This window comes from Scylla paramamosain, chromosome 7, assembly GCF_035594125.1.
Source record: "Scylla paramamosain isolate STU-SP2022 chromosome 7, ASM3559412v1, whole genome shotgun sequence".
NCBI classification, from domain to species: Eukaryota; Metazoa; Arthropoda; class Malacostraca; order Decapoda; family Portunidae; genus Scylla; species Scylla paramamosain.
Window position 1 is genome coordinate 28,443,116 of NC_087157.1, and position 24,000 is coordinate 28,467,115.

The 24,000-nt window shown below is 38.9% G+C and overlaps 1 protein-coding gene and 1 long non-coding RNA gene across 2 annotated transcripts in view; one reads left to right on the top strand and one right to left on the bottom strand.

The window, feature by feature from the left end:
- LOC135101804 (uncharacterized) overlaps nt 1-24,000 on the bottom strand; it is a 31,342-nt gene that overhangs the window by 1,696 nt on the left and 5,646 nt on the right. The window contains exon 2 of the long non-coding RNA XR_010269379.1: nt 21,381-21,454. This is a non-coding gene — a long non-coding RNA (uncharacterized LOC135101804). The remainder of the gene's footprint in view (nt 1-21,380; nt 21,455-24,000) is intronic.
- On the top strand, nt 12,796-16,298 carry LOC135101800 (hemocyanin subunit-like). The gene is made up of 3 exons (XM_064006094.1): nt 12,796-13,043; nt 13,890-15,410; nt 15,542-16,298. Exons 1-3 carry the CDS (start codon nt 12,962-12,964, stop codon nt 15,970-15,972), a joined length of 2,034 nt encoding a protein of 677 aa, XP_063862164.1. The 5' UTR covers nt 12,796-12,961; the 3' UTR covers nt 15,973-16,298.

Genomic DNA, 24,000 nt, shown 5'->3' on the forward strand with positions numbered 1-24,000 from the left:
TCTCTCTCACCGCCGCAGTGTTGCATCTCTAGCTGTCTTCTACCGCTATTTTCATGCTAACTGCTCTTCTGATCTTGCTAACTGCATGCCTCCCCTCCTCCCGCGGCCTCGCTGCACAAGACTTTCTTCTTTCTCTCACCCCTATTCTATCCACCTCTCTAACGCAAGAGTTAACCAGTATTCTCAATCATTCATCCTTTTCATGGGTAAAATCTAGAATTCCCTGCCTGCTTCTGTATTTCCACCTTCCTATGACTTGAATTCCTTCAAGAGGGAGGCTTCAAGACACTTATTCATCAATTTTTGACTACTGCTTTGACCCTTTTATGGGACTGGCATTTCAGTGGGCATTTTTTTAATTGTTTTTTTGTTTCCCTTAGCCAGTGTCCTTCCTGCATAAAAAAAATCAACAATAACAAGAATGCCACCCAACGACTGAAAAAAAAAACTCGGGTGAGAGAGAGAGAGAGAGAGAGAGAGAGAGAGAGAGAGAGAGAGAGAGAGAGAGAGAGAGAGAGAGAGAGAGAGAAAGGGTGGGGGGGGGATGGACAGCACTCAAATAATAACAGGTGAGGATGGAAGGGGCGACGGGCGGCGAGGAGGACTACGGAGAATGGGCAGAAATGGCTCCAACGACACTCCTGGGGAACATTATGGGGGAGGTGGAAGGAACAAAGTTAGGAAAGGCGAAGAGGTAAGAAAATTAAGGAGTGGGATAAAAGAGGAGGCGGAAGAGGAAGATGGGAGGAAGGACGAGCTGACGAAAAATTAAAGCAATAGTTGGAAGTAAAAAAGAAAGAAAGAGATGGAAAGATAAAAAAGAGACGATTGTATCATTCGCACAAGGAGGGAAACAATAGTGTTAAGTGCTGATAAAGATGATTACCACCACTATCACCACCACCACCACACCCGCCGCTGTTGTCAAGGTGATCAGGAAAGATTAAAGTAAGGAGGGAGAAAATCACCCATATGTAGTGACACAAAACGCTGCCTCAGCAATTACACCATCTCAGCACACACACACACACAATGTCTTAGTAGTCCTTTTCTGCCAAACGTCTTCCTTGGTCACTTCACTCACGAGACCAACCTCAAAATTACAGCTCCTATTATGAATTACCTTACTTAAAGTTAGGTTATAATATGTCATTTATAACCAGGAATATTGCAGAGACGATATTTTCACGGAAGAATCTTCGTGAATGAAGTTAACATGGGTGGCATTAACACTGAAGCCATACATACATGGTAACACTGACACGAGGGCAATGGTCTCACGCACTGGTCAGTCCAAACACTCCCAATCTAATCCCCTATTCACTCACAAAGACACAAGATCCTACCAGACAGGCGAAGTATCTCCTCTTAGCAATGTTGCATTGTCCACGTGTCCTCAGGCGGCAAAACTACTGCACCAGGAATTTATAACACCGTCTATAGATGATCTCTCGTCTCCTCACCTTAATCTTTCCTAATCACCTTGACAACAGTGGTGAGGTGGTGGTGGTGGTGGTGGTGGTGGTGGGATATTCTCTCCACTTTTCAGCAAATCATATCATACTTTTTTCTCTCCCTTTTCGAATTAGTGAAGCCGTGTATAAATGTGCAGAGACGTATCAAATAGAGGAAACATACGACAAAGACTGCATGAGGACTTGACAGAGACACAAGAGAAGAGTAAATATGTATGGGCTGATAAGGAATGTGGATTTAGATATTACAAATGATAAGGATGAACAATTAAGAGAGAGAGAGAGAGAGAGAGAGAGAGAGAGAGAGAGAGAGAGAGAGAGAGAGAGAGAGAGAGAGAGAGAGAGAGAGAGAGAGAGAGAGAGAGAGAAACACACACACACAGAGGCAAGCAGACAAATAGGTATACGTAGAAACAGACAGATAGGGAAACTAAGAAAGCGAGAGAAAATAAAGAGAAGCGAATGGAAAGAAGAAAAAGTAGAATTTTTTTTAATATTCTTCCTGCTATTTTAATTCTGTGCAACAGTCTTTAATATTTTATCTTTCAATTTTGTTTTTTGCTTTTTTTTTTTTGTTTTCGATTTTTTTCACTCAGTCCATTCACTTCTTTCCATCACTACATTACCCTCTTCCCCCTTTCACTTTCACCATATTCCTACCCCCCGCCGTTTCTCATAGATCTCTTCTCCAGCATTCTCCTCTCCCTTAATTTTTCCCTCAATTTTTGTTCCTTTCTTTTGTTGTATCTCCCAGTACCTCTTTTGCCGGTGAATGTAGTTCTTCGGTACTTCTCAGTTTCTCCTCTTACTTCTCCTCCTCCTATTTTTCCACCTCCTTCTTTCCCTCCTCTTCCACCTTCTCTCGCTCTTTCTTATCTTTTACTTTTTTCTCTTCCTGCTCTTCCTCTCTCTCTCTCTCTCTCTCTCTCTCTCTCTCTCTCTCTCTCTCTCTCTCTCTCTCTCTCTCTCTCTCTCTCTCTCTCTCTCTCTCTTCCAATTCTTCCTCATGTTCTATCTCCTCTACATACCTTCTCCTTCAGCTCTTGCTATCTAGATATGGATGACGAGTATTCGAGGAGGAATTTCTTACATAAAAAAGTGTTCATATCGTTGTTGAATGCAATATAGAACGTTAGATAATGTGTGTGTATATAACTAGGACAAGATGTTGGCCTCAGTCTAATTCTCTCTCTCTCTCTCTCTCTCTCCTCTCTCTCTCTCTCTCTCTCTCTCTCCTCCTCTCTCTCTCTCTCTCTCTCTCTCTCTCTCTCTCTCTCTCTCTCTCTCTGGCAACATTGGCCACTGACAGGCAAGCAAGCATTTGATAAGCTAACCTGATTTTCTTCTTTGTCGGTCTCTTTTTAAATGAGGTAATCTGTTTTTTTTTTTATTTATTCTTATCAGAACTACTGTACATTGCCCTCAGAGACAACAATCAAGAGTAAGACGTAGGAAAACAATCCTTATGCTTTCTCTAAATAAGTGAAAAAAAAAATAATAATGATACCCAATGATAATAACATGAACAGGCACGTAGCTACAACACAAAGTACACACACACTCACGCCTCCATCTTACGCCCCCACCCACCCAACATGCTCGAGAGGCAAAGGTACGTTTATCACTAAGGCGAATAATGAGAAGACCAGATTACGTACGTACATTCTTATCTCATTTTCTACATCTACATCCTTTTGCTTGTTCCTCTTTCTCTTTCCACTCTTTCGAATTCGCTACTTTTCCTTACGCCCTTCGGAAATTACTGGGCCTAACAAGCTAACGTTCGTATTCATACACGCTTTGATCTCTTACCAGGATTCCTCTCAAAGGCCACACAGGTGAGAGGCTGAGCTGTCATGGGTATTTTTATCGAAGTACGATGCTGAGTCACTATTAAACTATCACTAGGATCATGGAAATGTTCTTGAAAAAAAAACACTAACTTTCATTAGACCATGTTAAAAGTAGAGATGTCATGCTGAAAAGTTTGAAAATTGCCCTCTGAGTTTTCTTTCTTTTCTTCCGGTTGGTGGGGGGAGGCGGAGATGAGGAGAAACAGCAATTGGATGGATAGGAGACGTGAGTAAAAACTGGCAGGGATAGGTTGGGCGGGAGGTGTGGACGAAAAAAAACAAAAAAAGTGTTGGGGAAAGGGGTAGGTGGCGGCCTTGGTGATATTGTCCAGCACGTAAGCAGGGCGGGTTCTGAGATGTGGTTATCGCTTGGCACCACATCATGACAACAAAGTACTTAAACCTCGACCAATGTAGTGTGTTTTGGTAATCTTCCTCGCTGTCCTACCCTGCTCTCTCTCCCTCTCTCCCTCAACCCCTCTTGATCCTTACCCTCAAACCTCTTCAGTGATAGTATTTTTTTTTTATTTTTTATATCCCCCCTCTCTGTCACTCTCCCTCCCTTCCCTCTTATTGTTCCCGCTCTGAAGTCACTATCTTCACTTAGCAACATGAGAAAATTTTACAACTTCTCAGTATGATAATCTTGTAATATTTTTTTTTCTTCTGTATTTTCGTTTTCCATTTCATATGCAGATAATGGAGAAGCCTACACCAAATAAAAAATAAATAAAAAAAAAGGAGGGAAAAGCAGATTTGAAATCATTACGTGAAGAAGATGAATAATAAATAGATCATAAGACTCTTTCCTGCATATGTTTTCTGAGAGAGAGAGAGAGAGAGAGAGAGAGAGAGAGAGAGAGAGAGAGAGAGAGAGAGAGAGAGAGAGAGAGAGAGAGAGAGAGAGAGAGAGAGAGAGAGAGAGATTAATCACATTTACAGCTTAAGAATCACGGCAAGCTCACAAAGTACGTCAGATGTTCGCAATTACTGAGTAAAGAAAAAAAAAAAAAAATTTAGAATAAAAACAAATAGGTAATTTGCCCGAGTAATCCGCAGCACTTCCTAACACACGGAGAAGGAGGAACTTTTTCCTCCTCCAGCAAAGTGAACCTTGACCAGGAGAGACAAAAAGAGTGATCTAGTATTGGCTGAAGCAGGATTAGAAACACACACACACACACACACACACACACACACACACACACACACACACACACACACACACACACACACACATCCCTCACTCATTCACTGCCGAGTCTGAGGAACCGAAGACAAAACCTAAAGTGTATAAGGAACTTTTCCACGTGGAGAAAAGAGCAATTAAAGAAATATAATTTTGAATGGTGTACGAGTATAATGTGAGGGAGCGTGAGAGGCGAGGCACGTGCAAGATTGAAATGAAAATATACAGTACACTTCTTCTGCGGCGAAAAAGTCTCTCAATAAAGATGAGAGAGAGAGAGAGAGAGAGAGAGAGAGAGAGAGAGAGAGAGAGAGAGAGAGAGAGAGAGAGAGAGAGAGAGAGAGAGAGAGAGAGAGAGAGAGAGAGAGAGAGAGAGAGAGAATTTATCAGATGCACGTATGTACCTTCTCTATATCTTAGTAAAAGAAAAAAAAGTATAATAAATCTTCATACAAGAATAGCACAGATGCAGCTGCGGGAGTGAGTCAAGTACCGCCTGTGTTTGTGTTCATGTGAGTGTTTTAGTTTCTGCCTGCAATCGTCTTCTCTTGAACACGATCCTCCTCCTCCTTTCTCCCCGGCCTTTATTTTTGTTCCGTATTTCATTGTACTTCCACACACACACACACACACACACACACACACACACACACACACTACTACTACTACTACTACTATTACTACCACTGCTATTAGTATTACTACTATTACAATTTCTATCATTATTTCTACAGATATTGTTATCGTTATTATTATTATTATTATTATTATTATTATTATTATTATTATTATTATTATTATTATTATTATTAATATTGCTATTATAGTTTTTATTATTATTAACCCATTTCTATTATTATTATCATTATTGCTATTGCTATTATCGCTATAATTTACTGTTGTTATTATTATTATTATTATTATTATTATTATTCATTATAGTTATAATAATAACAATAATAGTAGCAATATTAATAATAATAATAATAGTGATGATGATGATGATGATGATGATGATGATGATATTAATAATAATAATAATAATAATAATAATAATAATAATAATAATAATAATAATAATAATAATAATAAAAATAATAATAATAATAATAATAATAATAATAATAATAATAATAATAATTATTATTATTATTATTATTATTATTATTATTATTATTATTATTATTATTATTATTATTATTATTATTATTATTACTATTATTAATTATTATTATTATTATTATTAAAATAACAATAATAATAATAATAATAATTATTATTATTATTATTATTATCATCATCATCATCATAATTATCATTATCATTATCACTATTATTTTCATAATTACTGTCAATATTATTATTGTTATATTATTGCTATTTTTAATATAGCTATTATTAATTATCATCGATGTATTATTAGTGTACTGTATTGTACCTGTAAAACAGGTAGTCGTAGAACCCACAAAGGGGAATAATATTCTAGATTTAATTCTTACTAACAGGGAGGAAGCAGTCACGCAGGTAGAGGTTGGAGGACAGCTAGGTAACAGTGACCATAGGGAAATTAGGTACAATTTAGAATGGGAAGAAACTGTTAGAAACAAAAACACTAGTAAAATACCTGACTTTAGGAGAGCAGATTTTGAAGAATTAAAAAGGTACCTCCAAGGAGTGGACTGGCAAAGGATGCAGGGTGAGGTCAGGTCAGGGACGGAGTTCAGAGAGATAAGGCAGGATGAGAGAGGTGAGGTGAGGCGTGAGGGTGTAGGAGAAGAGGAGGGAAGATGTGTCCGGAAGGGAGGAGGAAAGAGGAAGGGGGGAGATAGGTGTGAGTATGCTGGAATGTCAGGTCATGCTGAAATGAGAGAGGTGAGGTCGAGGCGAGTAGATGAGGTAGTGGAGAGGATGGTAGGGGACGAGATGAGGGGATTAGGTGAAGTAAATGTAGATGAATTGTATGAATATTTCATAGATAAAGTTCATACAGGTCAGTTAGCAAATATCCCGTATAGAACAATAAGATCACAAAAAAATGACCCTAAATGGATGACTGCTAGGTTAAAGCATTATATAGGGCGTAAGAGAAGTATATATAAGAGATTAAGGGCAGGTGAAGAAGTTTTAAGGACACAATATAATGAATTAGTTAGAACAGTCAGGAAGTTAACGAGGAAAGCTAAGGACAAGTATGAATTAAAGGTAGCCAGCCAGGCGAAGACGAACCCCAAGGGATTTTATCAGGTATACGGGACGAAGAATAAGGATACTGTAGGTCCATTAAAGGCAGCAGATGGGGAGCTGGTTAGTTCTGGGGAGGAGATAAGTAAACTTCTGAATGATTATTTTTTTAACTGTCTTCACCCAGGAAAACATGCAGGATATGCCAGATAGTGAACAGGTGCTTAGAGCAGATGAGAATGAGAAGCTGACAGATATTTCCATAACTAGGGAGATAGTGGAACAGGAGATAGATAGGCTAAAAAAGTTCAAGACACGAGGACCTGATGAAATATATTCCAGAGTACTCAAGGAATGTAAAGAGATTATTAGTGAGCCGTTAGTTTCTGTCTTTAGGAAATCACTGGAGTCGGGTGAGGTACCAGTAATGTGGAGGCAGACTAATGTAGTACCCATCTTTAAGAAAGGAGATAAAACTTTAGCGTCTAATTATAGACCTGTCAGCTTAACTTCAGTTGTAGGTAAAATGTTAGAGTCAATAATAGCCAGGAACATTAGGGAACATTTAGACAAACATAACTTGATAAATCAGTCACAGCATGGCTTCACGAAGGGGAAGTCTTGCCTGACAAACTTGTTAAGTTTTTACAGTAAAGTGTACGAGGCAGTAGATAATGGTGATAGTTATGATATCTTATATCTGGACTTTAGTAAAGCATTTGACAAGGTACTCAATCAAAGGCTTCTGAGAAAGGTTAGGGCACACGGGATAGATGGGAAGGTGTTAGGCTGGATAGGGTCATGGCTTGGTAACAGGCGACAGAGAGTGGTAATAAACGGCTCGAAATCCGAGTGGGGTCATGTAATTAGTGGGGTGCCACAGGGATCAGTATTAGGGCCATTGTTATTTCTAATATATATTAATGACTTGGATAGTGGAATTAGTAGTGATGTTAGTAAATTTGCGGATGACACAAAGATAGGTAGATTAATTAGGTCAGAATCGGATGCCATCGCCTTGCAGGCAGACTTAGATAGAATGAATGAATGGACGGATAGATAGCAAATGCAATTTAATATCAATAAATGCAAAGTGCTTAGCGTAGGTAGAGGAAACCCACACAATAGGTACACATTAAACAACCAAACTCTGCTAGGTACAGGGCACGAGAGAGATTTAGAAGTTATAGTTAACTGAACTCCGTCTAGGGAAACAATGCATAGAAGCCAGAAACAAGGCAAATAGGGTACTAGGATTCATTTTTAGGAGTGTTAAAAGTAGAAGGCCGGAAGTAATATTAAAGTTATACTTGGCGCTGGTCAGACCTCATCTAGACTACGCTGTGCAGTTCTGGTCCCCACATTACAGGAAAGATATAGGTCTATTAGAATCAGTACAGAGGAGAATGACTAAAAGGATACAGGGGATGAGGAGTATTCCTTACGAGGCAAGGTTGAAGCTGTTAAATTTACATTCTTTAGAGAGACGTAGGTTAAGAGGGGACCTGATAGAAGTCTTTAAGTGGTATAAGGGTTATAACAAGAGAGATGTAAGCAAAATTCTTAGGATCAGCAACCAGGGTAGAACAAGAAATAACGGGTTCAAGCTTAAAAAATTTAGGTTTTAGGAAGGAGATAGGAAAAAATTGGTTCTCAAATAGAGTGGTAGATGAGTGGAACGGACTCAGTAATCTTGTAGTTAGTGCTAGGACACTAGAGAGCTTTAAGAGAAGATTAGACAAGTTTATGGATGGGGATAACAGATGGAAATAGGTAGGTGTGTTTCATACAGGGACTGCCACGTGTAAGCTTGGTCGCTTCTTGCAGCTTCCCTTATTTTTTATGTTCTTCTTCTTCCTCTTCTTCTTCTTCTTCTTCTTATTATTATTATTATTATTATTATTATTATTATTATTATTATTATCATTATTACTATTGTTGTTGTTGTTGTTGTTGTTGTTGTTGTTGTTGTTGTTGTTGTTGTTGCTGTTGTTGGTATTGTTACTATGGATGTTGCTACTATTGTTATTGATGTTATCGTTATTATTATTGGTATTGCTGTTGCTGCTATCATTATTGTCATCATTTTCATTTATATTGAAGGTGTCTGTCCGTCTGTCGTTCCTACACAACCGAGGCCTATCGTGGGAAGCAGAGAAACACCATTCCATGGAGGAAAATCAGTTACCCATCCGAAAAATACCGAATATTTAAGAATTGTCTCCGTCAAAGGTTGAAAGCAAAAATTCACAAGACAAGCTTTTCTGACTGGCGAATTTCTACCCTGCCTGTGCGCTTCTGCCTCCTCAGTCACATGTACATACATACTCTGAGCAGGATCCAGTCCGTGATATTTCGCAACACACCTCGTTTTATGAAATAACGATGCATACGGATACCTGGTTACCGTATTGTTAGTGCAAGACGTTCTGCTGTTATTCTAATGAACTCAAAATTCCTATTCATAATAATAATAATGATAATAATAATAATAATAATAATAATAATAATAATAATAATAATAATAATAATAATAATAATAATAATAACAATAATAATAACAATTATTATTATTATTATTATTGTTATTATTATTATTATTATTATTATCATTATTATTTATTATTATTATTATCATTATTACTATTATCATTATCATCATTATTATTATCATCATAATCATCATTATCAGGAGCAACAACAGTAGCAGCAGCATTAGTATTGTTGTTGTTGTTGTTGTTGTTGTTGTTGTTGTTGTTGTTATTGTTATCATTATTTTTATTATTATTATTATTATTATTATTATTATTATTGTTATTATTATAATTATTATTTTTATTATTATTATTATTACTATTATTATTACTATTATTATCATTGTTATTATTACAAATATTATTACTGCAATTTTGGTGGTATAGGGCTTATTTCGTTCGGCACACAATCGGAAAATACCGTGTTCAAATCCTGGACTGGGCAGGAGACAAAGTCCTTATTCATGCTGTAGCCAATGTTCATACGAGTATAGAGATGAAAAGGGACACGTTGCGACCTTGCTCTTGCTCATTCAAATTTTTCCGGAGATCGAGCAGACTTTGAAAAGTCCGAATAGTGGTACTGGTAAACTGAGGGGCCACCCGACCCGACGCCAAGATCCGCTCTCCTTCGTGGTCGAGCAATAGGTACCAATACACGAGAAATTTACCCTATGCCTTTATACACAAGTCTCGTATGAGATCATTTTAAACTTGTAATTGTTATTCAACAGATATCAAAGTTTGTTTTCGATTAATTTGTAGACTTTATACTATATATTAGATATTCTGAAGGATTTTAACATCCGAGGGAGTCGGTATTGCGGAGTCCATCTACCGTGGCGTATACCAGACGTAACGGTCCGTAGCAATTCTTTTTTTTTTTTTCCGTATTTTTTGTCCGTACTTGGCATCTAAAGACCATACAATTATTGTAATCTCTCATTCACACTTACTTTTTCGGCATTTCATACTGAGAAAATTTCTTTTTCAAGACGGGTAGGAATATCGCCGACGTGCGTAGGCAAGATACCATTAACCGCTGTGCTTCTATTAAATCGTTAGTTAGTTGTACATTATAGAGCCTTTTGTGGTATTATAATTATTTCAAACGGAAAATCGTGTACAATAAGGCTTATTTTGACAGATATCGTAGATCTCAAGTGTCTTTCCGGACAAGTATATACTGATTGCTGCATGTAGCTTCCGCCCCATCAGCAGTCAGCCTTGTCGGGTGCTGTAAGGCAACACGCTGCTTTCCATTGTCCTAAAATGAAGGTGAAAAAAATTTTCAGACTCCTATAACAACAAAATCACCCCATAATAGATTTTAGATCTGAACGTGACAAGTGTTATCTGCCATTATTTAGAACGAAGAAAAGTGTATATCTTTCCTTCAATCATGAGGAAATTCGCAGGCGTCGGTGAGGAAAGTAGTTGATCTGGGAATGGCGGCCGCCATGACAGTCTTATTGCTCTTTTCTGTACCATAGAAGGACATTCCTAAGTATACTAATTACATTAGTTCCTTTATAAATATACTACCAAGAACGAAAAAAAGGTATTTTTCCTTTAATCGCTGGAAATACCCAGACATTAGTGATGCGGGAGAGGTACACTGACCCTCGTTTGTCATCGGATATCACTCTGTGTTCTCTAGCTTCTTCAAGCTATATTAATAAGTTTAATTTCAATTTTAGATTCTTTTCAATGGAAAATACGATGAATATCAAGATTCAACTTCGCAGACATGCTGGCGCCGCTTTGCCATCTTGTGGGGCTAACCACCCGACGAGCTTTGTTGAAGGTTCCATTAATTTGCGCTAGCTTGGCATGAATGTCTGTGGATGTGCCGATACGAAGCGACCGTTGGTGGATGAAGATTAGGGATACGGCCCTTGATGAAAGCGCGGAATCATAATTCGTAGTGTGGGCGCGGCTTTACGCCAGGCTTGTCCGTATTAAAGCAAGCCCAGACCGTTACAAACACAGCGTCGTCCCTATAGTAATTAGGATCATTAATTACCACTAATACCAGCAGTTCTTTACTAGCTGTTGCATTGTGTATATCCTGTTCTAAGTAATCTAGTCAGTGTTCCTTTTACTTTCTCAAACTTTTATTTTATTATGGAATTACATCTCTGGTTTAATGTTATCTTTTTACTCATTCTTAAAATTTTCTATTTCACATGTATACTTTCAGCCGTCGGTTGCATTGTCATTTGGCGGAACACTGACTATTATTATTTTTCTGAGGTTTGTTGTCAGCTCTTCTACAAGCTCGCCTTCTCATGAAGTCACCAAAGCCTTTGTTCCTCAGCTTCACCACGTGGTTCTCCCTTGTCGTCTCCTTCAGTAGTATCCTGCGTGAGCCTCTTTCTCTTTATTTCAGCTCTTTCTTTTTCTCGTTGGCCATCGGGCCTTCCTCTGTACTGAGTACAATAGTGTGATGCTTTATTGTGCTTTACTATGGGTAATAATGCTGTTTTAACTTTTTATTCCTCCATACACAGTGTGTGTTTTGTCTCTGTGATGGGAGCTGGCTTATATTGGAATTATTTACTCTTAGGCCAACCGTCTTCCGAACCCTCCATACAGCTCTCTCCTTCCAGTACATGTCATGGCCTCCATGGTTGCCCATTACTTTCGCCTCCTATCAACAGGTCTAAATTTCATTTTGTGATCATAGTTTTCTTTCATATATTATAATTTTGTACATTGTGCCTGATGACATTTCAGATCTTGAAGGCAATTTTCATTTATTTATATATATATATATATATATATATATATATATATATATATATATATATATATATATATATATATATATATATATATATTTATCTATTTATTTATTTATTTATTTATTTATTTATTTATTTATTTATTTATTCTTTAGAAAGGGAGTGCGATGGTGTGATGGATGGCTACATGTCATTTGTCAGGTATCCTTGACCTCATCTGATCTTTGTTCTCGTGGTGGCCACGTCTTGAGCGAGCCACCAAGCTCCGTCCACCCTTCTTTGAACAAAGTAAAATGTACAGGTGGTTAATATAAATACAGTCCTATAGCACCTATAGCAACATTATAATACTGTTCATGCGATCAACTGCGATATGACGAAAGTAAAGAGGATAATGATGGCGATGATAATGGTTAACAAAAAGTGATGATAATGACGGTGATGATGGACGATGATGCTCACACTGATCATTATTATAACAAAAGCGATGGTGGTAACAATGATGACGACGACAACGATGATGATAATGGTAGATACAAAAAATAGAAATAATACGTGACGCTCAGACATACATGGAAGAACACAATGACAAGAAGAAAATGGCACCTTCAATAAGCGCCAATAAGGTTTTTTCTTCTTTAATTTCTAAAACAAAATTCAATCTCTTTGTCCTATTTTTTTTTTTTTTTTTGTAAGAGCTAACATATCATCAGCACATTTACAAACACGAAAATATGAACGACTACTAAACCGTCTATATTAAGGGATTCGACACGTTCTTATATAAGGTGATACCATAAGGCCGAGATTCGGTAGGCAAGATGGTGAAGTGGCACACGGATTATCGCAGGTGTGGGGAGGAGTCTTGAAGAGGTCAGCTGAAGGGGGAAGACTGGTCAAGTGGCATGGGGGGTGAGCGTTTCGTCGGGTATAAATGTCTCGGGGTTCATGACACAGCTACCTTCCATCGAAGTCAGCGAAGATGAGGCTACTGATATTGTGCGCTCTGGTAGCGGCGGCCGCAGCTTGGCCCAACTTCGGTATGATGGCCGATTCGCCTGGAGGTAAATATTTCTTCTTTAATTTGGCGAAAATCAGTTTGCTTAAATTACTAGTAGACGAGTCCACATTCCACGTCAGCTGCCATACATCTATCAGTAAACAGATGAATTACTGAGTTCGTTACTTACAAAAATATTGGAAGGATGTGGAGTCACTCCCTTCAACATAAGTGGGTCTTTTTTTCTTCTGATGAAAATTTCATTTGTATGTAGTAGAATGAGTTACCACTTCGCTCGCCGTCGATGGCACATTTCACTTATTACTTTTACTTTCTAATGGTATAATGACATTTATTAGAAGCTCACTTTGTCCTCTGGTATTCCACTTCCTCTGAGTAGAAAGTGGGGTCAGAGTAAATATTCTTTAAAGCTCGATGGATGACAGGACTAAACAAGATGCCGATGTTAAAAAGTTTTTTCACAGACATCATCTGGTACATACAAATATTTAACTAGTCTTTATGTTCTTTACCATGCTTTAATTTCACTCATTTCCACTAAAAGTTCTGTGAAAGAAATTTTTTGACTCCATCACTACCAATGTTTTTTTTTTTTTCTCAAAATCAATTAGTGTTCTGTTTCTTACTTCAAATAGTTATAGTCTAAACCATAATGAACATGATTAATTAAAAAAAATTTCTTTAAAGTCTTATCCATAACATTATCCGGCATGTTATAGCGCAATGCATATCAAGAGCACAATTATTAATTTATACTTCTATAAGTCACAATCAACTTTATAATTCTATACCTCACTCTTCTTTAGGTTTCATTCATTCCCGTAGAAACTACATACTAGCAAAATAATGGTACTTTCGCAATAATTGAGGTTTTACGCATCTCCTGCAGGAGTTTCTGACGCCCAGAAGCAGCATGATGTCAACAGCATCTTGTGGAAGGTCTACGAGAATATTCGTGATCCTCATCTGGAAGAGCTTTCCAACTCCTTCGATCCTCTTTCCGGCCACTATGACGACGATGGTGTTTCCGCCAAGAAGCTCATGAAAGAGCTTAACGAACACAGACTGCTGGAGCAGAAGCACTGGTTCTCGCTCTTCAACACCCGCCAGCGAAAGGAGGCTCTCATGCTGTACGATGTGCTCGAACACTCCACAGACTGGGAAACCTTCGCTGGCAACGCCGCCTTCTTCCGCGCTCGCATGAACGAGGGCGAGTTCGTTTACGCTATTTACGCTGCCGTCACACACTCTCCTCTGACACGACACGTGGTGCTGCCGCCCCTCTATGAGGTTACTCCTCACCTCTTCACCAACAGCGAGGTCATTCAAGCAGCCTACAAGGCCAAGATGACACAGACTGCCGCTACAATCAAATCCCACTTCACCGGCAGCAAGAGCAACCCAGAGCAGCGTGTGGCCTACTTCGGCGAGGACATCGGCATGAACACCCACCACGTCACTTGGCATTTGGAATTCCCCTTCTGGTGGGACGATGCCCATGAGGACCACCACATTGAGCGCAAGGGCGAGAGCTTCTTCTGGGTCCATCATCAGTTGACCGTTCGCTTCGACGCAGAGCGTCTCTCCAACTACTTGGACCCCGTCGACGAGCTTCACTGGGACGACATGATCTACGAGGGCTTCGCTCCCCACACCATGTACAAGTACGGCGGCTACTTCCCCTCACGACCAGACAATGTGAACTTCGAGGACGTGGACGGCGTTGCGCGCGTGCGTGACATGTTGATCCTGGAAAGCCGCATCAGGGATGCCATCGCTCACGGGTATTTCGCTGGCAGGGACGGGTCTGTTATCAGTATCAGAGATTCTCATGGCATCGACATCCTTGGTGACGTGATTGAGTCTTCTACTTACAGCCCCAACCCCGAGTACTACGGCTCCCTGCACAACACCGCTCATATCATGCTTGGCCGCCAGGGAGATCCTCACGGCAAGTTTGCCCTCCCTCCCGGTGTTTTGGAGCACTTCGAGACCGCCACGCGCGACCCTACTTTCTTCCGCCTCCACAAGTACATGGATAACATCTTCAGGGAGCATAAGGACAGTCTTACCCCCTACACCAAGGAGAACCTCGAGTTTTCTGGAGTCTCTGTCAATGACATAACCTTCAGCAACCGCCTTGAGACCCACTTTGAAGAGTTCGAATACAGCCTCATCAACGGTGTTGACGACACAACCGAGGTCGAAGATGTGCCTATCTCTGCCACAGTTGATCGCCTTACACACAATGACTTTACTGTCAAAATTAATATCGCCAACAACAACGACCACGAGGTGTTGGCAACTGTACGTGCCTTTGCCTGGCCCAAGTATGACAACAATCATGTTGAATTCTCCTTCAACGAGGGACGCTGGAACGCCATTGAAATGGACAAGTTCTGGGTTAAGCGTAAGTATTCTAAAGAGTTTCCTATTTCCTAATTAATCTCTAGTCGACATGGGGAATACATCAAATAATGAGTAAATAGCTTACAATCATTTAACATCATAACACATTGATACAAACATTTTCTCACACAGTGTCTCCAGGAGAAAACCATATCCTTCGCTCCAGCAAGCAATCCGCGGTCACAGTTCCTGACGTACCCAGCTTCCAGACTCTGATCGACAAGGCTGAAGAGGCACTGGCCTCCGGCGCAGAGCTCCACCTCGAGGAATACCACAGCAGCCTGGGGCTTCCCAACAGGTTCCTTCTTCCCAAGGGCAAGAGTGAAGGCATGGACTTCCATGTTGTGGTCTTCGTCTCTGACGGTACCAAGGACGGAGCCGTCGAGGGCCTGCATGAGAGCACTACCTTCAATCACTATGGCTGCCACGATGGCACATACCCTGACAATCAGCCACATGGTTACCCGCTGGACCGTCGCGTCGACGACGAGCGCATCATCACTGGCGTCTCCAACTTCAAGGCCGTGGACGTCAAGGTGTACCACGTGGAAGAGGAACACTAAATTAGTGTCCTTTAAGCAACAGCGAAGGCACGTATCCCCAGCATTGTGCTTATTTCACTTTTTTTTTTTTATCCTACCATCACAATTGTACAAGATACGAATGAAAATATATCTTTAATTAAATATTTAACATCGTAAACACAGTTTTGAGGTATGGGAATATGAGGGAATTGCAATCAACTTTAACAAGTATTATAAGCCAATTGAAAATTATTTATCGGGGATGAAATCAAGTTGAAAATATGTGAACAGTCAACATAGATACTAAGAGTGTGAACCGATTCAAGCTAAGCAAAGAATATCTAATAAATACTACACGAAAGAAATTTTATGTTTTCATTGTATCATAAACTTTCATCAATAGCAGCAAACTCATTTCTTCTGATTACAAACAATTTAATTCCTAATAATTTTTCACATAACTTAAAGCTAGCATGGTACTGACAGGAAATAGTTAAACATTAAAAAAAAAAAAAAAATGGTTCTTAAAAAAAAAAAAACATTGCCGCTATGGTTTCTTGTCAATAAGAGTTCGCTGCAATATCAACTAATCTGGTGATGTGTATCGATACCTCTTCATATTACAGATATCTGTATCCACATCTCTAACACATATAAAAACAATTTAGAGGAAAATGAGAGATTGAAAAGTGGGATTAGTATCATTGAATTGTTCTTATCATTCCATGATAATGTAATATTAGCTTGTTTACGGAGCTGTGTATGTCACTAGATACAGGGTGAAGCATAAAAGAAGCCTGTCTCAAGAACAGTTCTGTAGCGAATTTATGATTTTAAGTCTATTATAATGTACAATGAGTCTTCTGAAAGCATGCATGAGATGGCACAATATGACATCAACGTCCACATCCGCTTTCAGAAATTGACATCCGTATCGGTATCCACGAAATACATAAGCTTGATACAATATTAACATACACGTGCACACCTACGATATAAATTATCCATGTTTGTATATGAGCCAACTCCAATCTTATAATTACAAATTGCCCAATTGCGTATTTAGATTTTGAGACTATTCTTAAGACTTCATACTTTCTTAGGTGAGCAAGTCTCCTAACACTTTCACAGTAAGTCTTAGCTAATGAAGTAAGCTTCTTGCAGTCATTCTCACCTGTCTCCATGTGACCTAACGAGCAAAATCTTTCTTTTTATCAGTTCATTGCTGTAATTAATGATGCCGAAATCAATAATTCTATCTTAATGATAATACTCCGCTCTACATTTAATATCTTCATTATCAACAAGTTTCATTACCACAATACGACACATTTTTCATATTAATGTGTATTCTCACACTATTTCCAAGAAAAGCTTTTATGATCAGTAAGAAATCAGTTTCCTGAACTTTTTCAAACCGTTTCAAATTTTGATAGAGCTAGATTCTGATCCATTAAGGACACAACGTTTTCACCCGCGCGGCAACATTTCTTTATCTTACCATACTCCAAGAGGTCATTTTGAACATCTCTCATATTATTACAAAAATCATTTTGGTATCAATTCCTAATACACAATTCTATCAAGCAAAATTCACTTTGAACACAAACGAACTTCAGATTTACAGTCAGCGCCAAACAAATTCAGAACTCCCGCCAAAGTGATTGTCATGTTGCTCAAGCTGGCAACTCGTTCCTTTTCAATCTGAAAAAAAAAACGGCCAGTAGAAAACTACATGCCAACTCACGTTAGCCCCTCATGTGTTTTTTTTTTTTTTTTTAAAGGACAGAATAACGCATTTTGTGTCTGACATGTTGACATAAATAAGAGTTATTTTTTGTAACTGCTGATTGTTTCGGCTTACGAAACGGCTGTGTTTGTTTTAAACATAGTATTCTACTGAGCTGCTGTGCGATGCCTGGAAAATATAAAAGCCATAATGACATAGTTGGAGTGAATGGTGAAACAAAAGAAAAAAAAATCCTTATAACTGATGGCAATGAAAAGACCGAGTGAGTTGGTAAAGAAATGGTGTGATGACGGATGCGAGAATGTCCCTCATCACAAACATGATGGTGGACCAAACCGAAAAGTTTGACAACGCCCTATAAATTATCAAAAGACAGCTTAACCAATTAAATGAAAAAAAAAAACTTTTGATCTGTTCCACCATCATGTTTTTGATGTAGGACATCCTCGCATCCCTCATGGCACCATTTCTTTACAAGCGTAGACAGTCTCTTCACGGCTGTAAATTGAAAACAAAATGAGTTTTACGCATACACATATTTATACATATTATGTAACTGTGTGTGTGTGTGTGTGTGTGTGTGTGTGTGTGTGTGTGTGTGTGTGTGTGTGTGTGTGTGTGTGTGTGTGTGTGTGTGTGTGTGTGTGTGTGTGTGTGTGTGTGTCAGTGTGTGGTTGTGTTCGTTTTTCACAGAAAAACCACTGAAATGATTCTGATGATATTTGGTGGTGGGGTCCCCCTTGATCCGGAGAGTGAAATAGGCTATACCTTAACCACTTCTAACGCAAAACCTTTAGATTTTTCAAGCAAATCCGTCACCATAAGCCAATTTTTGATGATGGTGCCAGGTACACCGTAACCCATTTTCGATAGTGGCACCAAGCATTCATTATTAGCTTGGATCTTTTGATGGTGAGAAGAGGTATAAATGTAGCAATCATTGTCAGCTTTGAGTTGAATCTTATCAACCTACCGATTCCTTCAATATGTTAATAACTTTGCCAAACAAACGACTGACTTAGGGTGATAATCCGTGCTTTGGAGAGCCAAATTTTATCCGGGTAACACCGGGTAATTATCCTACTGTGTGTGTGTGTGTGTGTGTGTGTGTGTGTGTGTGTGTGTGTGTGTGTGTGTGTGTGTGTGTGTGTGATATACGAGTATATATATATATATATATATATATATATATATATATATATATATATATATATATATATATATATATATATATATATATATATATATATATATATATATATATATATATATATATATATATATATATATATATATATATATAAAGAGACAAAATGAAATGGCGGTCGCCGAATAGGGTCCAAAGCGGTACTCAAAAACTGAAGGATAAGTGTCTTGAAATCTCCCTCTTGAAGGACTCCAAGTCACATTAAGGTGGAAATACAGAAGCAGGTAGGGAGTTCCAGACTTTACCAGAGAAAGGGATGAATGATTGAGAATACTGGTTAACTCTTGCGTTAGAGAGGTGGACAGAATAGGGGTGAGAGAAAGAAGAAAGTCTTGCGCAGTGAGGGCGCGGGAAGAGGGGAGGCATGCCGTTACCAAGATCAGAAGACGAGTTAGCATGAAAACAGCGACAGAAGATAGCGAGAGATGCAACATTGCGGCAATGAGAAAGAGGTTGAAGGCAATCAGCTAGAAAAGAGGAGTTGATGAGACGAAAAGCTTTTGATTTCACCCTGTCTAGAAGAGTAGTATGAGTGGAACGCCCGACATGTGAGGCATATTATATACATGGACGGATAAGGCCCCTGTACAGAAATAGCAGCAGTGAGGAAAACTGGTGGAGACGTCTCAGAACGCATAATTTCATAGAAGCTGTTTTAGCTTAAGATGAGATGTGAAGTTTCCAGTTTAGATTGTAAGTAAAGGACAGACCGAGAATGTTCAGTGTAGAAGAAGTGGACAGTTGAGTGTCATTGGAGAAGAGAGGATAGTTGTATGGAAGGTTGTGTCTAGTTGATAGATGGAGGAATTGAGTTTTGAGGCAATGAACAATACTAAATTTGCTCTGCCCCAATCAAAATTTTTTAGAATGATCAGAGGTCAGGCGTTCCGTGGCTTCCCTGCGTGAACTGTTTACTTCCTGAAGGGTTGGACGTATACGAAGAGACATGGAAAAGTGCAGGGTGTTATCAATGTAGGAGTGGATAGGACAAGAAGTTTGGTTTACACGATTAATGATGAATAATAGGACAGAACCCTTAGGGACACTACTGTTAATAGATTTAGAACAGTAACCTTCTACCTCATCAGCAATAGAACGGTCAGAAAGGAAACTTGAGATGAAGCTACAGAGAGGATAGAAGCCGTAGAAGGGTAGTTTGTAAATCAAAGCTTTGTGCCAGACTCTGTCAAAAACTTTTGATATGTCTAAGGCAACAGCAAAACTTTCACCAAAATCTCTAAAAGAGAATGACCAAAATTAAGTAAGGAAAGCTAGATCACCAGTAGAGCGGCCTTGACGGAACCCATACTAGCGATCAGATAGAAAGTTGTGAAGTGATAGATGCTTAAGAATCTTCCTATAGAGGATAGATTCAAAATCTTTAGATGGGCAGTAAGTTAAAGTAATAGAACTGTAGTTTGAGTGACTAAAACGGTCACCCTTTTTAGGAACAGGATGAATGTAGGCAAAATTCCAGCAAGAAGGAAAGGCAGATGTTGACAGACAGAGTTGAAAGAGTTTGACTGGTCAAGGTGAAAGCACAGAGGCGTCGTTTCAGAGAACAAAAGGAGGGACCCCATTAGGTCCATAAGCCTTCCCAGGGTTTAGGACAGCGAGGGCATGGAAAACATCACTGCGAAGAATTTTAATAGGTAGCATGAAGTAGTCAGAGGGTGGAGGCGAGAGAGGAACAAGCCCTGAATCATCCAAAAAAAGAGTTTTTAGCAAGGGTTTGAGAGAAAAGTTCAGTTTTAGAGATATATGAGATAGCATGCCAGCTAAACACAACCAGGGATCAGAGCCTAACTTGGTGACAACGCATAGGCCCTGGAAATTAGGAGTCACACTCATACATATGCTGTCACACTCATACATATGATGATACAACTGATGCATCAACATTAGAATTCAGATTTACCTTGAGCAATAATTGGTTTGTCTTTTCCGTATTTCTCCGCGGTAGCCCATGTCATCACGAGTAAAAAAGATACAGAGCACGAAATTAGTGCATGAAAAAAAAACAGGAATATGAATCTCAATCTAGAGATGTAAGGACAGGAGGCTTATATGAAGGAGTTTCTTTCGTAAAGTTCATTAACGTCTTCAGCCTGCACGACGCATTTGTACTGAGAGGATGATCGCTCAGTGAAAATGTTTAACCAGAGAGAGAGAGAGAGAGAGAGAGAGAGAGAGAGAGAGAGAGAGAGAGAGAGAGAGAGAGAGAGAGAGAGAGAGAGAGAGAGAGAGAGAGAGAGAGAGAGAGAGAGAGAGAGAGAGAGAGAGAGAGACTCACAGAAACAGGTAGAGAAAAGTAGCTGATAATGTGAACCTAACATTAATTATTTTTACTAATTCTGCAAAAAACAAATAAAAAATAAAATCAGTGGACAGCTATATCAATAAAACAAACATAGTCATCACGAAAGAGCTACCATATTATTAAAACTAATCTCAACTAACTCATTCACGCGTAAACAAAACTCAGCTTACTTCATCCTCAGCTCATCTGCCATGCTGTCACCTGTGCACGCCTAGACGTCAAATTGTTGCCACGCAGGCCATACCTGCAAAAGATAAAGAACAAAAGCTACGAATCACATAAATATATAAAAATCATAATTCAATTTAACTCTGCCCAGAATTGGATAATAGACAGTATCTTCGGCTTTCATTTGCTAAAACTTTTTAAATAAAGTTCTCTATGTTCTCTTTATATTTAGTCCTCAGAAGGCTTGTTGCTGCTATTGTTCTCCCAAATCTATGCTTCCGTGATCACGTTCTGCCAAGTCAATACTTTTTTTCAATCGCTCAACATCCATCTTCATTTCTTGCTCAAAGACTGTTAACATTCATCTTGTTCCTATGAAGGGTGACGCTCCAGCGCTTCAAAGTTCCTGCTTAGAGCTTTTGAAGATTGTAAAGCATTTAACCTTTCAAAATCTGTTCATTGGTGTGAATTCTATAAAGAATGATAAACTGGAAATCTGCTGTTACCTAGTGAATCTTCATTATATCTTAAGGGTTCAGGTAAAACATTTACTGTTCCCTAATTTCTAAAATTCATAGGTATTCATCTATACAGGATGTCCCGCGAGTTAAGGTACATACCTCTGGATCTGATAGTTCAAGTAATTCCAAGTCGAAAATACTCTATACACATGCTTTGCGAGAGTTGTTTATTGCGGGAACTGCTTACCTGGGTAGGCCACTGCCTTCTTCCTTCCTACCTTGGCTCGCTACGTACTTGCGTTGCACCGAGCGGCATTAAGTGATAATTTTTTGTGTACAATCTACTCATTCACAGCCTTATAGGAAATAATTAGCAAATGACAGATTAAATTTGTGTGTGCCAGTGAAGAAAACATACAGGTAACAGAAATACAGTGGTTCTTAAGTGATACTTTTTAAACTTATGTTGCAACTTACTAGCTTCACGACGACTAACGTTCAGGTTCTTTTAACGTGAAATGACAATAAAATAGTTATTTTTTTATAGAACACCAACCCTCTCGGTCTTAGAGAGCATTACATTCTATATTCTCTTCTTCAAACTACATTCCTATGGGAACTTAAATGATGTGGTGCTGTGGTTACTACTCGCTAATTGGTTATTTGCCTTTTTGGCCTGGAAAGGCGAACGCTATCCTGGGCATGTATGCCTTGCAAACAAAGCATTTGAATTGTCGGTGACACTACTGAAAATGCCTTTATTTCATCTTCGGAGGGCGAGACGGCCGTGAACTCAAAGGGTCCGATTCCCATCTAGCTCACCTTTTGTGACGTCACGGACGGAGACGGGGGTGACTGACAGGCTAGTGTAAACCGCACCTAAATGTCCCTTTAGATTAAACGATATTTTTTTCTAAGTGATGACAAATTCTGCTATGTTCCGTGAATTTTGCCCCTTTGCGTATTTCTGTATTTGTGTTTGTATTCTTGTACTGATGATGGGGCTTCGTATCGTCATCTGAACGATATTGTCTTGAGCTGTTCACAGACATTCAGCAGCAGCAGAATTACTGGGGATAGGCCACATCCTCTCTCACGGAGATGCTGATAAACTGTACAATACGCTGTTATCTGAGTGTCTTTTGTCTGTATTCTGCTGCTATAGGCAGGGCATTTCCATCACATAATGAATATCATGTCATTAATATTATCACATGAATATCATGTTCTAATACTCAGTGTTACTTAATATAAAAGGCATCTTCACTATATATAAAAAAAAAAAAAAGATGCATTTTGGCAGTCAGCTGAATGACGAGGCTTGTCACTTCGGTGTCAAGATGTCAACTGTTTAGTGTTGAGGGGATGATAGTTGCAATGAGTTGCCATGTATGTTAAAAAGTAACACTTAACAACCACTGTATTGCGGTGTTACCAGTACGTTTTCTTCACTAACACATACAAAAATTTAATCTGTCATTTGCTGCTTTCTGTAAGGATTTGACAGCGTAGACTGTACACCAAAAATTATCACTCAATGCCGCGCGGTACCACTCGAGTACGTAGCGAGCTGAGGAGGGAAGGAAGGAGGCGGAGGCCCATCCAGGCGAGGAGTTCCCAAAACACAGAACTTCCACGTTAATTTCTCGCAAAATAATGCAAAACACAGCATATGTGTAAAGAGTATTTTCGACTATCAACTAACAAAGTATCTTAACTCGCAGGATATCCTATATATCTATTCTTTATCTTAATTTTCCTTTATGACTGTTACATTACTATAATGATACGCAGACACTATTCAACTAAACATACTAAAACTTTTGTTACAGTGCTCTGTCACCCACTCTCTTCCAATTATTATTTACATTTACTAAAACTTTTGCCATATTGCTCATCACCTACTCTTTCACTTATTGATTACTTATCTTCATGCATGGAGGCGTATATTCCTCACTCTTTTTCTCGACATAAATCTTCCAAACCTTGGTTTAACACAGCCTGTTCTCGTGCGTTTTATATTTCTTCCTGGAACCATGCCAAGTCTGTTCTCCAACCAGCCAAAATCTCCTTCATTAATAGAAAGTCTAAAAATCTTTCAAAATCTAACTCCCTCATGATTTCTGGCACATAGCCAAAAATATCTCCAATAACTTTCCTT

Coding starts and splice junctions, on each gene's coding strand:
- LOC135101800 (XM_064006094.1), top strand. CDS start 12,962: ATGAGGCTACTGATATTGTGCGCTCTGGTAGCGGCGGCCGCAGCTTGG. Junction 13,044..13,889: donor GATGGCCGATTCGCCTGGAG/GTAAATATTTCT, acceptor CATCTCCTGCAG/GAGTTTCTGACGCCCAGAAG. Junction 15,411..15,541: donor GGACAAGTTCTGGGTTAAGC/GTAAGTATTCTA, acceptor TTTCTCACACAG/TGTCTCCAGGAGAAAACCAT.